This window comes from Pogonomyrmex barbatus, unplaced genomic scaffold (genome assembly GCF_055798465.1).
Source record: "Pogonomyrmex barbatus isolate J1 unplaced genomic scaffold, ASM5579846v1 scaffold17, whole genome shotgun sequence".
NCBI lineage: Eukaryota > Metazoa > Arthropoda > Insecta > Hymenoptera > Formicidae > Pogonomyrmex > Pogonomyrmex barbatus.
Window position 1 is genome coordinate 3,653,771 of NW_028297113.1, and position 14,824 is coordinate 3,668,594.

A 14,824-nucleotide genomic window follows, 5' to 3' on the forward strand; every position below is an offset into this window, starting at 1 on the left:
TTAATTTCTGTTTGTCTTCATTGCAAATACGAAAAACTCGCGAATATATATGAATATAAAAATATCATATAAATATCATAAAAATATAAAATAAAAAATACTATTAAAATATAAAACATTATGATTTGATACTTTTCACGTAGAATCTTCATAAAATGATATCGTTACATGAAAGATATGCAAGATCGTTTTGATTAAAAATTTTAGAACATTAACATATATATGAAATTTAAAAGTGTGCATAAATTTTATATGACTTGATATATATAGTTATTTTTAACACAAAGCATGTCTAAGATGAAGAAAAGATATTTTTTATTTATCAATTTACATAATGAATTTTTTTACTTTTGAGCATTTCTTTTAACGTAAACATAGTGCTTGTTGTCTGAGCAAATGTTTGAAAAATATGCATATACACGGATTCCAAGAAGCTTTGAATATTTATTTATAATTTCTTTTGCATCATATGTGATGATAATTACTAAAAATTTTTTGTGTTTTATATAAAACCAATTTATACATATTTATATGAGAGAATTTTCAATGATTTTTTTGTAAAGTATAATGTAAATAAGATTTTGATAAAAATTATTTTGTATGCTAAATTATCTGGTAATTACATAAATAAATAAATAAATAGATAAACGATTTATTTTAAAGATAATATTTTTTTCTTAATTTAATTATTTGTAAATAAATAAAAAATATCCTTTTAGATGTATTTTATAATATAAAAAATTTCTAAAATATATAGAAAACTAAATAGTTCAGATTTAATTACACATTAATTTGTTATTATCTTTATAAAAAGAATTAAAAAAAATAATTGTATGTATAAAAAATCATGTTCTGTTGTTCTATTTAAATATATTGAGGAATTTTATTTTTGCTTGACGATATATTATATAATTTAATGGCATTGTTTTGAACTCCATTAAAATCTTGATATTATTTAGATTTTTACCATTAAATTTTTTCTGCAATAAAATATGTATGAGTTTTGCGATTCATTGTATTGATGATAAAATATATTTATACAACGTAAATTTATTGAAATTTATTTAAATTTTTTAAATATTTCTTGTCTTTTTGATTGTTTTGGTGTATGCAAAATAATATTTTTTTAAAAATATGAGAATATAATGTATTTTCATATTTTATAATGTATTAATATTAATTTTTATAGTGACATTATTTTTAATTTTTATGAATGTAAATATTGATTACACTTATTATTAAGTGCAATATGTCATGTTAAAATTATAAAAAAATATTTTCTATGTTGATTAAACTTATCAATTGCTTTAATACTTGCTTTCTAAATTTCTTAGATGATTCTAAAAGTGATAATTGTTTAAAATATTATTAACCTCCTTTATTTTACGTTTTCAATTATTTTTTTGTGCCAGAAAATGCGTGTATAGAAACTGAAGCAAGTGTTTTAAAGAGATTTCAAACGATGCTTCTGTAATGCTTATTTTTAAAATACGCAAAGAGAATATTTTCTCAAGTCATACGTGAATTGTAAATATGTGCAGGTTTGCATTTAGATACAAAAAGTTGGTACGAATGCAATCCTTGCATAATTTTCCACTACTGTTGCGAGAAATGTATCATTACACAAACTACTTACTAGATACTTTTTCTTAAGTATTACCTTTCTAGTAATAAGTATTGCATTTCTTTACTTAAATCAGAGATATAATCTATTTCCTTTTTATTAGTTGAAATGATTAAAAATTGCAAGTTAAATATGTTTACCCTTTGTATTATTTTTATATGTCAAATTTATTGAAACTTTTGTCTAAAAGATTCTTCTCTTTTTTACGTAACTTTTTCGTTATTGCTTAATTTCCCCGTTAAGTTTTCAATTAATTTTTTTGATATTGTAAAGACCGCTATAAATTGACTTTTAATTGGAGGAATAAATTTTCTTTTAAAAAGATCTAAGTTCAGAAATTTAATAGGATTATGCACGTGATATTTTATATAATATTTAAACATAATACACGTGGCATGACATTATTACAATATTACTTGTTAAAATGTTAGACAGAATTGGAATTTGAATACGAATTTGTAATTGTAATTTTGTAAGCATTCATTTACATAGCATACTATTTTATTTTTTTGTACCTTGTGTTTTTTATGCTAAGACTGAAACTTAGAAGAAAAACTTACAGTATGATATAATTGTTACAAACAGCTATTGTTAACGCTTAATATATATTTCAACGTTGTAACAAGATCGCGTGTTAATACGCGTACCTAATCTTATTCATATAACATAATTAAAGCGGAATGTTTTAATACTATATACTTTCACATTGCAGTGGTTTAATGAGATCGCGCGCTTTTTTCAGATTCAGATTTATTGTTGACCGCCGCACATTAATTCACCGCGGCAAGAACTCGATCTACGAATGACGCATCTCATGTACCGGTGCATATGAGTTATTTATACGGAACACGGCCGATTACATACACACGGTGGCTGTTTTAAGTCGCGTCTCGTGAGACTTTCACCATTCGTGTACTTTCACCATCGAAAATTAGCACCGTCTATTTCGCCCATGCTCAGGAGAGGTGCGCGCGATTAGGTTGTCCCTGTGACGAGCGTGAATTCGGTTATCCTGCAATTTAGAGATAACTAACCGAATTTCCACTCGTCCAAACGAGTTTAAAAACGGTATTTTTTACCGTTAATCGGCCGCTGTACATCTGAAACGTTCACATCAAGCAACTCAAATTCCTCTGAGATACCTCGATACTTGACCGAATTCACGCTTTTGATTTCAGCATTAACAATTATATTCACTTTCATATTACATTTTCGCTTCTGAATAGTCAATCAAATAGCTCAGTATTACAGAAAATTAGATTTATGTAATAGTTATTATTGAATTGAGTTTATATGTGTAATAAGTGATAATTTACGTATAACACAATTTATATAAAAGATTATGTTTATTGAACAAGTGGATAATGGACTATTTATATATAATATAATATAGATTTATTTATTTCATTTATATAATTGAGTTTGCATTAAAGAATTCCTAATATTATCGAGGTTAATCTTAAATCACTCATTTCTATAATTTTATATATATGATAAATTAAATATAAATACAACAAAATTTAAATATTAATAACCATTATATACAAATTATACATTTAAAACTTAATTATTAATAATTAATTGTTGGTGTATTAAAATCTATGCAATATTATTTTTAATTAAATTAACAATTTGAAAAAATTTACAATTTTTTGTTTTACAAAATCAGTTTTATAATATAAAATATATAAATTAATGTTGAGACTATGAACGAGATTTAGTTTTATTTTTATTTTTTCAAGAGATTAAAATAAAAAGAAAAAATTAATAAAATCCAAGTTAGTAAAAAATGATTTATCTATAATTAACTAATTAATTAATTTAGTTATATCTACATATGATTTTTTTATATCTTAAAATAAGAAAATAAAAAAGAAAATATATTATTACTGTTAAATTTTAATTCCTATTTAAAATTAAATAGGAAAAAATTGATAAAAATGATATTAACTAAATAATTAGTCAAATTTCAAAATAAACAAATTTTTATTATCAACAGTGTATTAATCTTAACAATTGTCATCTGATATTGATACGAACGATATTTCTTTATTATTTTTGTGCGAGCTATAGTATCGATTGTAGCAAACAATTAACCTGCAGATGATCAAAACGAAAATTTTAAAAACATTAGCAATATGTAATTTAATTTCCGAGAATATTTTAGTTGAGTGATCTTTGATACTTCAAAGATGGCGTATCTGACAATTTTCAGAACATCTTTAATATTTAATTCAATCCGAATATATTGTAATATACATTTAATATACATTACTAAGATAATTATACAATTATAAATTTACAATAAGATAATTATATAGAATGTGTTGAGACATGTAGTTTAATCCTTGAAAGAAAATGATTAGTTATCTCTAGAAAAATTAGGATAGGAACAAAAGATAATAGAATATTTAATAAAAATTAATAAAAATTTAATAAAAATGCGGGAAAAAATAGTTTTGAGAAAAATTAAGAAATTTATTATATACTTAATTGATAATATGATATATTAATATTTAAAATTAAATATTATATTACATCAGCAAACTTATTAAAACATCGAGTCCAAATTATTACAAATTTTATATTATAAAAGAAATAAGTCAGAAAAAAATGTTTATAATTGTTTGAAACACACTACATGTTATATTTCCTTTGTTGTTTATTATTTATGTAAAAAGATATGATAAAACAAATGTTTGGTTTTATTAAAAATTATTTTTTATATATACAGAAATAAAGTTAATATATAGTTAATGTTTTTTAATTACTACATTAATTTTGAAATCAATGTATGTACACACACACACACACACACACACACACACACACACACACACACACACACACACATATTTTATCACAATTAATGTTTATAGAAGTGTTAATTATAATATTTATCAAAATATATAAAATAAAAATAAATTGGTTTTTAAAAATTGTGAATAAAATATTTTTTAATTAGAGATCTTAAAAATGTAAAATTGCAAAAAATAATAATAAATAAATATTTGTCCAAAATATACAATAAATGTATATATAATTCTTATCATTAATTAACAAATTATTTGCCTTTGTCTTTTGTAAATTAGAATTTTCTTATATCATTATTTATTTATTGCTGAGGTAATCTATACTAACATTTTGTTTTTAAATATATTAGAAAAACTTTACATTAAAAAAAATAATTATAATTTCTTGCAGATACGAAATAAATATTGTATTTTCTTTCCCATTCTCGTGATATGTAACGTGGCAAGGATCTATCATTACTACATTATTTTCGAAAGAAAGAGATATGAGCAAACATGAAATTAATCCTTAAAATATCTACAAATATTTATAAAAGCCATTCCTTTCCAAGAACAATCAAAACACCTCTTTCAGAAAAAATAGAATTCATCGAATAATCGATTCGTTATTCTAACTATGACAAACAACTATCTTATCATTTTGGCAATTTTGTTATACTGCTTTCGCTCCTCGATAAACTAGCAAACATACAAATTATACATTAAGTATACATTCGTACTCATTCACACATATAATATATATATATATATATATATATATATATATATATATATATATATTATAAAGTACGAGAGAACCTTTTATACATTTTAAAAGTCTCTGCTGTGAAGTATCATCGGAAAGAACGCTACTAAGGCTATCAGATAATAAGCTTCAGTGCATTTCTCTCCCCTTTTCTCAGTTCTTTCGAAATTTATTTTTACCCAAACGCTGTGAGAATAGCGATTATGATGCAACGCGACGGAGAACTCTAAACATGATAATATATATAATTCGCAGTCAAATGCACTCTCGACATTCAAATTGAAGTCAAATGAAGTCTTTGACTCGGAGACTCGACATTATTCGTCAAAGCCTCGATTGTCGATGAACACACGATTCCTGAGGCCGCTGTCCGAAATGTAACCGGTGGCCATTTTGTACTGGTTCGCGTATATTACGCTTTTTTCGTTGTCATTCTCCTTGACATTATCTTCTTGTGCATTCTGTTCATTTTTATCACATTTAAGGCTCTTTTGCTTGTTTGATGCCTTCTTCGAATCCTTCTTCCTGTACGTTTCATTGTAGAAGTTGCGGAAAAGAAAATAGAACATCACGGCGTGCATGCCAATCCACCAGACGAAAGCCTTCGGGTAATTGCAATCGATAAAGAGCAATTGGAACGCGTGGATCATTACGAGAACAAACTGGACCATCTGCAGGGTGGTCAGATATTTCTTCCACCATAGATATGGCTGTATTTGTGGTCCGAGCGCCGCCAGAAGATAATACGAGTACATTATGATATGAACAAAAGTATTTAGAAAACCGAAGAAGGTGCTGTGACCACCTGCAAGAAATAAAGACCATTAGTATATTATGGAAAGACTATGTTTATTGATTTTTATTGTATCAAATATTTTCTAAAATTCATTGTAAATCGATGCATGAAGAAAATCCAAAGTGATATACTTAAAATTAATCGAAGATATAAAAAAAAAATTTTAGATGAAAGAATTAAAAACTTTCTGAGCTAATTATTTAAATAAATGTTAAACTAATTTCGCGTAAGATAAATTAAAATTTGCAAAATAAAATATTTTTTACTTTTGACGACCGTAAAATATCATAAATTTGAATTTCAAGGTTATCGATATTACGTTCTGAAAAAAACATTAAATAAATCGTATGCTTTTACCGGGGGTGAATTTAACTCCGAACCATACGGATATGGGCATACAGCCGTGATGGATGACGTGAAGGGTGGTAATGTGATTGTTCTTTTTCCTCAATACGAAAAAGATCGTGTCCGTGAACTCGATGAACTTGGAGATATAATACCACCAGCAGTTTTGCGCCATATGCAATGCGATCGGATCGTTTGAGTAATCGACCGGCTGACATCTGAAAGAATATTGTCCTCCCCAGCCGCCGATCAGAGCCTGCAAAAGCAGCAAGAAAAAAGATTTAATACCTTGACCCTGAGTTTTCCTTTCGCATGTGAAGCTCGTTAGGCCACTTACTTCTCTGAACAGCCACGTGGAGAATACGACTTGGAAGAGGTTATACCATATCATCACTCTTCTGAGGTCGAAGGGCTTTCGATTCTCCATCAGTTTCGGCCCCAGAACTTTAACGAAATAGGCGTAAAACAAGCAGATCGCCAACGTGAGAAAAGGACCGCTCATCATCGGCCAGTTGTTGACCCTCGGATCGCTCTTGTTGTCCATGAGGTCTCGATAACCGTCGTAAATTATTTGTATCAATTGCGCCATCTAAAAGCAAGGTGAAATTCCTTATCACCCTTTCACCCTATCATTACTAAATATCATTGAATATCGTGTCACCAAGGAGAAGTTATTATTTCTGATCACACATGGGGTGTAACGCACTATGTGCGACTCCGTCTAGTTACAAAACTAATGCTGTTTTACGATAGAGAAAAAAACAATGTCATTATAGTTCTAACTATTGATATTATTATGTAAGATTCTCCTGCTGATTATTATAGATATCGAGATAAACGACTATATTTATTACTCGAGCAACGCGGTTCAAGTGTATGGTTTAAGGAACACGCTTGTTGCAAAACTAGGAAATATATAAGCTGCCAGAATATCGTATTTCTTTATATATATATTATATAATTGATAATTGTCGATGAGTCGATGAGTTGTCAAGTATGATGCCTACCATGCGTGTGAGATTATGGCATGCACGATAGAAAAATCCTAAAATATCTATATCAAATCCAAGTTTAGAATACCGATCATAGCTCAATAGTTAATATAAGGCTTCGACGTTGTAATTACGTTTAATTAAGAAAAGATTGTTTATTTTATACTTTAAATAGAGGAAGAGAGATCTGTATACCGGTTTTAATTAAAATCTCGCTTTTTAATCTTTTTCCATCAGCACTCGATATAATATGAAAAGAAAGTGTCGAGAGAATTTTTCGAAACAAATATTTGATGAAACAGAGACGTGTTTAAAGATCAGTCGCGTTTAAAAAGCCCAACAAAAGCCCCAATTTTTTTCCTTTTTTTTTTATCCATGCCGTAGACCGAATTATGATTATTCAGCGAGAATTAAGAAAACTTGAAATTAGTTACGCACTACTGTCACGTTTTTTTTTTTTTTCTCTTTCTTGAAGTATCGTCACCTTGAGATAGGCCGCGAAACGCGCGAGAGAAGCAAACGGAACGGTGTGTGCACCTCGAATGACTTCTTGATTTGAATCACGGGGCACGCGACTCGGTCTCGGTCTGCGGCACGCCCGGCGCAAAAGTTCGAGGATCTATGGATCGCCACGTCTCTCCTTGGAAGGTTAAATCGCTGTCCTTTCACCGATCAAGGCAGATCAGAAACGCAACGCAGTGATCCAAATGGTTTTTCCACGGAGTGGAAATGCACACATGTCGCTGCTCCCGCGATCTTTACTCCTACCAATCGCGATGTGCGGAACTTATTTTTCAGCCTTGAGAAATTGCTGACGTCAAAGGCGATGCTGTATTTTCCAAAAATTTCCATAAATCATATATTGGAGAAATATGAGTGAGTCCATTAGTCTCGTACTTAAAACAAAAAGAAACATAATTGCCTCGGAAAAGGCAAAAAAAAATGCGCGTGTAAAAAATGATTTCTTAGAATAGATTAAGGATATGTCTTATGTAATTAAAAATAAAGATATTACCAGATGTTATCGTTTCAATGATTATTGTTTTGTAACGTACAATTTTAAAAAATGGTTATCGTGAATGATTTTATTTTTCGTAACGCTCTATGATAATCATTTCGTAAATGATTTTGTTTCATTAATACTCGGCAGTGGTACTTTCGATGCATTAAATACGTCAATATTTGATTTGCGTTTCCGCGATGTAAAAGATATATGCTCCTACAGTAGCAACATTATGACAGGTATTGATTATCTGTTTGCGTTTTATTAATATTTTTCAAGGTGTATCAAATGGATGTTCCGCTAATTACACATTCCTTAAGCAAATTAGAAAGATCTTTTAAGCAAATTAGATCAGATCTTTTGTTAGATAATGTCAAAAGTGAGTTGCCTTTGAAATTAGCGATTAAAAATAAAAATTTTTTTTTACTAATCTTTTTTACTAATCTCTGAAAATTTATTCAATTATCATTTATCAATTTTATTTGTTGACTAAATGAAATGTTTAATTTAAGATTCTTGATTATCATCTTGATTATTCAAAAATAAGTAATCTCCATTAATATGCCTGATGAAAAATCATTTTCATAGTAAAAAGGAAAGATCTATGCCATTTGTATTTGATCAAAATGAAGAAAACGTAAGATTTTACGCACATTGAGAAAGACAATTTTTGTTACTATTGCAACCTCATTACCCTACAACAAGAACGGACAAGAAAGTTCAGGACTCGGAAGTTGCCAAATACTTGCAAGCTAAAACCCGACTCTTTTTATGTGCTCTAGCAATTTGATGCAGAACGATCGGTATTCGTTAATGCCATTTATTTCGAAACCGGTCGGTCGAGTTCCCTTTGCCAATTCGATTCGTCACGTTTTATTAAACAACCTAACTCTCCCGCGGTTAGTATTTAGTCAAATTCGGCGTCGCTCCTCTTTCGTTATCCCGACCCCTCGGTCGGGAGGAGAGGCCACGGGGACGGGGGGACGATGTTCCTCTCGTTGGATTTCGCGATCCGCGACTTCCAACGAAACATTCATTATTCCGCGACGAAAAACGACGGCGCCGCCGCCGCGACTCGTTCAACCCCGCGTCGCGCCTTTCGCAACTTCGCGCGCTCGCTGCAGCAGAAAGGAAAAGTAACCGTCTCGCTAAAGAACTGCATGCGACTGAGAGAACTCGTTTCTCGCCGCGGAAAAATGCGGCCTCTCACACGCGTCCCGCCTGCAGTAGTACGACACTCGTCTTGCAATCCTGTTCGCTCCTCCGCTCCGCCGGTGCTAAAACAGACTCGACACCAGGCACCTGCGGCAGCACGCCGACTCTACTGCAATTAATCCCGAACATATTTTTAAAGATACGTAACGTTCGATCATAGGCGTCGAGAAGAGCTTGTTATCCCCGATCGTATCTACGGGACACTCGATAGACACCTAAGACACCCATGACGCCTATATCCCGAGGTCGAGGACTAAATATGATCTTTTCCATTCCCTGCGACGTTATTCCCGCGCGGCCGCTCGCCGCAATCAATCACGGGCGCAGATGATCTCTCTCTCCCTTCTCGGATATCTCCCGGGTAAAAGTACATTATCGAGAAGATGTGTGTGTGTGTGTGTGTGTGTTACACAAAGTTGCAGTGACGTGCGCTAGAGCAATCAGAGACTATAACAGTTTGTATAATCACGTCCCGCGATGTAGAGTGACTTTCTTGCGACTTACGATCTCACTTTCCTCGCGAGTGTAATACGAACGAATTTCCTTGATTATAGGTTGCCCTTACGTTGTATAAGTGCTGATCTCTGCCATAAGAAATAGTACTAGCTGCTACCGTTAGCCCGGTTGTCGTAAAATATCTCGATTCGCAAAACGCCCCGCGGAACGCTTTCCGCGATCGACAATCTAACGTTACGGCCGATTTTCTGGCCGATCGCGCCCGGCCAGTAAAATTCGTAAAATTGTTTGTCCGATTATACAAACAATTTCTGTCTCGTTTGCGCGCGTCGCGTAAACACGCCTTGACGTATCGGTCGTTAATCAGATCGAAAATACGATAATCGCCGCGGTAATTTCCATAACATCGTCATCGATGCAACCGCATCCTTCTTGCGCGGAGACACGTGTCGGGCAGAATTTTCCTCGTCATTCCTTCGAAAAAAACAAAAAAAATTAACACATTCTTGAAACCTGTGATTTCATAAAATTATACCCGCATACTTTATACCCGCAAAATTATACCCGCATACTTTATACCCGCATACGAACGATTGATGCGAACTTTGACGTGGGAAATGAAAACAAAAGATACAAAAACAAATTTAAAATGTGAAGGCTTTGCGGTCGGCTCCGTGATGCAATTCGCTACGCTCTCTTAAGGTTGCTATTTGCGTGACGAGTCAGGTGCATCCTCCTTACACTTATTTAATAACGAAAGTAAGCTGCGACGCTTTTGAGCACGGTTGTTACGGCATGCGCCCCGTCATAATGTCACGTACACCCGTATCTGTATCGCAATTTCGCGCGGGCACGCTTACTTTAATTGACTGTTAATTACGCGCTATGTTTTTATGTCCGAGCAAAGGAATTCGCTCGACCTTAAGGAATGAAGAAAAGTGTTTTCTCGCGGCACGCTAATGTGTCCAAGAGAAAAAGAATATGTGAAGGACGATTGAGAGTTCTATGAGAGTTCGTGTTCAGGAGTCAAAGCATGAAATTGCAAAGTCGATCTTGAAATAAAAGAGTACATTGTTCAATTTTATAGAATAATAATCAATTCAGAATTTAATTATTTAATTTGTCAAAGAGAAATCGAATGAATAATTTATTCACATATATACGTGATAACTATACATCTGATAACTATACATATCATTACGATATCATGTTCATGAAATATAATTTTGCATAATTACATATCATTATAAATACAAAAATCATCATCATATTTCTGTGAAGAAAACTTTGAATGAAATTGTAATTTAATACAATTTGTAATAGAAATTTGTGATGGAAATTCGACTGGGAAATTCCTTTCATGTGAAAAGAGAACAATAGTAGTAAGTATTGAAAGATCAAAAATGCTGAAAAAGTGAATCGATAATCGGTATGCTTAAAATAGAAAATAAGTAGATTAATATTCATTGGATTGATAATATTCCAAACACTTACTAAATTACAATTATTTATAGTATAAATAAGAATTTTGTTTATCTCTTTTAGAAATATTCAGCAATATTTATTACAGCTATTAAAATGTGTATCATTCTTAATTAAACATTTTTTTATATTTTTCTATTTTTTTTTCTTAAATATTAATAAACTTAATATGAAAAAAATGTAATATACAAATTTAATAATTTTTTCTTTTTCGAAATTATATATGAATTAGTTTATAACAGAGTTTAATCAATTTTTACTTATTAGAAGATAAGATTTTGAAAGAAGAGGATAGATATACGTAATAAAATTCTTTGAAAATAAATTATTGTAAGCTAAATCAAATAGTACCAACCAATTATTGTTATAAATAGAATTCCCAACTATACTATACATTGAATTAAGTGTCAGTATTACATTAACGTAATATGATAATGAATACACGAGGCTACTAAATTAGTATAGTCAGTTTAATATAATATAATTAAAACTTATTTTTATTATTAATTTTTTACACATAAGTATTCCACATATTATTTGGCAAACATGACTAAGTATAAAACTTAAGTTTCAGAGTCGAGTGATTACCATATTATTATAATATTCTCTGAATCAATATTTCTATTTTTTTTTAAACGAAGAATATCATCCCAGCATTTCATACATTTATTTTTTTAGTGTATTTATGCTATTTTTGTTGATAAAAATTATATATTTTTTATATACTTATAAATTAAAACTTTACATGATTAGAACATAAAGTTAGAATATCAATTTTAAGTTTACAAAAATATAAATTTTTTTTTTTAATACATTTTCTTGTAAGTGTTATTTATTATTTTAATCTTGTCTATTGCACATATCATTTAGTAAAAGTGACTTTACGTTAATTATAAAATTTAAGTTTAATAAAAGTTGAACGATTACCATATTATTCTTTGAATCACAAGGTTTTTATTTTTTTTTAAATAGTGAATACATTTGAGATTAATTATATCTTTTTATTAACAATTAGCATAAAATACAATAAATTAATTTTTTAAAATGTATTTTATGCTAATTGTTAAAAATATTTTTTATATATGTAAAGTTTTATATGATTAAAACATGAATAAAATATTAAGTAAGAATATTAATTTCAGACTTACAAAAAAAAAAAGAATATAAATTTCTTTCAATACAATTTTTTGCAAATATATTTATTACTTTAATCTGGTGTTTTATATACGTCTTGCACGTACGCGCATCAAACACATTAATAGAGCCGATGTTCGTCACGGTATATGCACTCAATGTAATAATTCCTGTAATATATTCCCGAGTAATTACCTCTATATGTATAATTCGAATATCATATACGTATCAAGAATCAAAATTTAATAGCGCACAATGTGGTGCAATGTGCGCCTGTTCCAGTTCGTATCAATACATATTAATACATGTCTTATTAAGCAATTTTTTCACGAAATACTGCTTCTACAATTCGCCAAAATAAAACAAAATATTTACAATCGTAATCGCGATCTCGTCTGAACACGAAAAACTTATCGGCGATTGCTGGTTTTTACTAATGCGGATCTCTGGAACTATAATACTTCTGTACTCAAAAGATAAAGAATTGCGTAAGTACGCGGTGATAACGATGATTCGCAGGCGAAGCACGTAAAATCATGGTAATACTCACTGTGCCACTCTTCGCGTACTTCGATCGTTGCGAAATCCTCCCGGTGCGAAAAACAGGCGCGTGCAGAAATTTATTTACACTATAGTAACGGGAACTGGATTTGCGAGTGCGACCATGTATCGTGAAAAGTGAGAAAAAAAAATGTAAGCTGAGAATAAAAGGGAAATTAAAGGCGCGAGAAACGAACGGGTGTGGGCATCTCTTCCGCGAGGCACCAGTCGATAAACTGAGACCGCACCGCCATCACGGGGCCTTATATCGTCTCTTACAATCATGTAGCACCTCCGTGTGCATGTCGTAGGTTACCTTCCCCAATCCATTGCACTTTGCTATTATCCTCGTGGAGGATAAGAGAAGAATGAAGACGTCTTGTCTTCGCGAGGATTCGATTCCACCGAATTATGACTCGATTATATTGACGATGATTCGGCCAAGTTTCCTCCCGAATTGATGGTGTAATCGCAACCGTATGAAAGGGGGTGCGGAAACATTGGCGAAGATCTTATAAATTTAATTGAACCGTACGATTGACAAGGACATTTGCGTAACGCGCAATCGCATGGCAATTAAATTAGAGTTTACTTTTATTTACATTCTAAACGCGAGAAAGAGAGGTATAACGACAGCTTGAAAGTAATAACGAGGTTATGCCTTTGCGATTTTATGAGTTTTTTGATAATTAATTTGTGTAAAAAAAAATTTCCATCGAAATTAGAGAGCAACTTACACTTAATTTGATTTTGTTTTAATGTTATTTATAATGTATTATTGTATTTTTAAAGAAAGATATTTTCAAAAATTTCTATGTCATTTTATATCGATCAATTAACAATAATTATTTATAATGTATAAAATATTATTCTCTCTCGTACAATCTTACTAACTTACAAACTTACTAACTTAACGGAAATAATAAAAAAAGAAAATTTAAGAATTTTTAAAAAGGTAAAAATTTTTTGAATTTTTAGAAATTTTTAGAAAAAAGTAATTTTCTTTTTTTGTTCTTTGAAAATGTTAAATATGTATCAACTTGTAAACCTAACGACAATTGATGTACAATAAGTTGTTTTTTTCTTAAAGCATAAAGAATGAAATATCGTTTTTATTCATAATTTTTACATTGTATCATTTTTATTATTACTCAGATAACATTCTGACGTTACATATTATTAAAGTGACGATAAATAGCATCAGCTTGCTACATAGATATATACCAGAGAATTATATAAATATAATTATAATGAATTATTGTTTCAATTGTATTGTAATTCGATATCGCTAAGCAATTATCGCTAAGCAGTTTTTACCAGAGTGTAGAATGTTTATGATGCACTTAATCGACGTAAATTGAGTCTCTAATTATGTTGAAAATTTACTTTTAATTTAATTATTTTTTAGTTCTTAGTTTAATATATGTTTCATGGGTCTAAAAGCTATATGTTAACAGTTAATATTTAAAATAAAATATTGACAATGTTTAACTATATAATTTTGATATTAATACTGAAACTTTCTTAATGTAAAATAAATATCTAAGTTAAAGATTTTTAAGTTTAATAAAATAATAATTTAGAATAATCTTATAGAGTATATAAATATTTTACATATATAAAATATGCCTTGAAAAATTTAAATTTTTCAATATTTAGTTCAAAATTATTTTTCTTAA

The 14,824-nt window shown here is 30.0% G+C and overlaps 1 protein-coding gene across 1 annotated transcript; it reads right to left on the bottom strand.

Moving 5' to 3' along the window:
- Positions 1-3,832: 3,832 nt before the first annotated feature.
- LOC105431156 (very long chain fatty acid elongase AAEL008004) lies at positions 3,833-13,433 on the bottom strand. The gene is made up of 4 exons (XM_011645178.3): positions 13,156-13,433; positions 6,661-6,912; positions 6,336-6,579; positions 3,833-5,987 (listed from the first exon to the last, which is right to left on the bottom strand). Exons 2-4 carry the CDS (start codon positions 6,910-6,912, stop codon positions 5,500-5,502), a joined length of 984 nt encoding a protein of 327 aa, XP_011643480.1. The 5' UTR covers positions 13,156-13,433; the 3' UTR covers positions 3,833-5,499.
- Between the last annotated feature and the right edge of the window lie 1,391 nt (positions 13,434-14,824).

Coding starts and splice junctions, on each gene's coding strand:
- LOC105431156 (XM_011645178.3), bottom strand. CDS start 6,912: ATGGCGCAATTGATACAAATAATTTACGACGGTTATCGAGACCTCATG. Junction 6,580..6,660: donor CCACGTGGCTGTTCAGAGAA/GTAAGTGGCCTA, acceptor CTGCTTTTGCAG/GCTCTGATCGGCGGCTGGGG. Junction 5,988..6,335: donor CGGAGTTAAATTCACCCCCG/GTAAAAGCATAC, acceptor TATTTCTTGCAG/GTGGTCACAGCACCTTCTTC.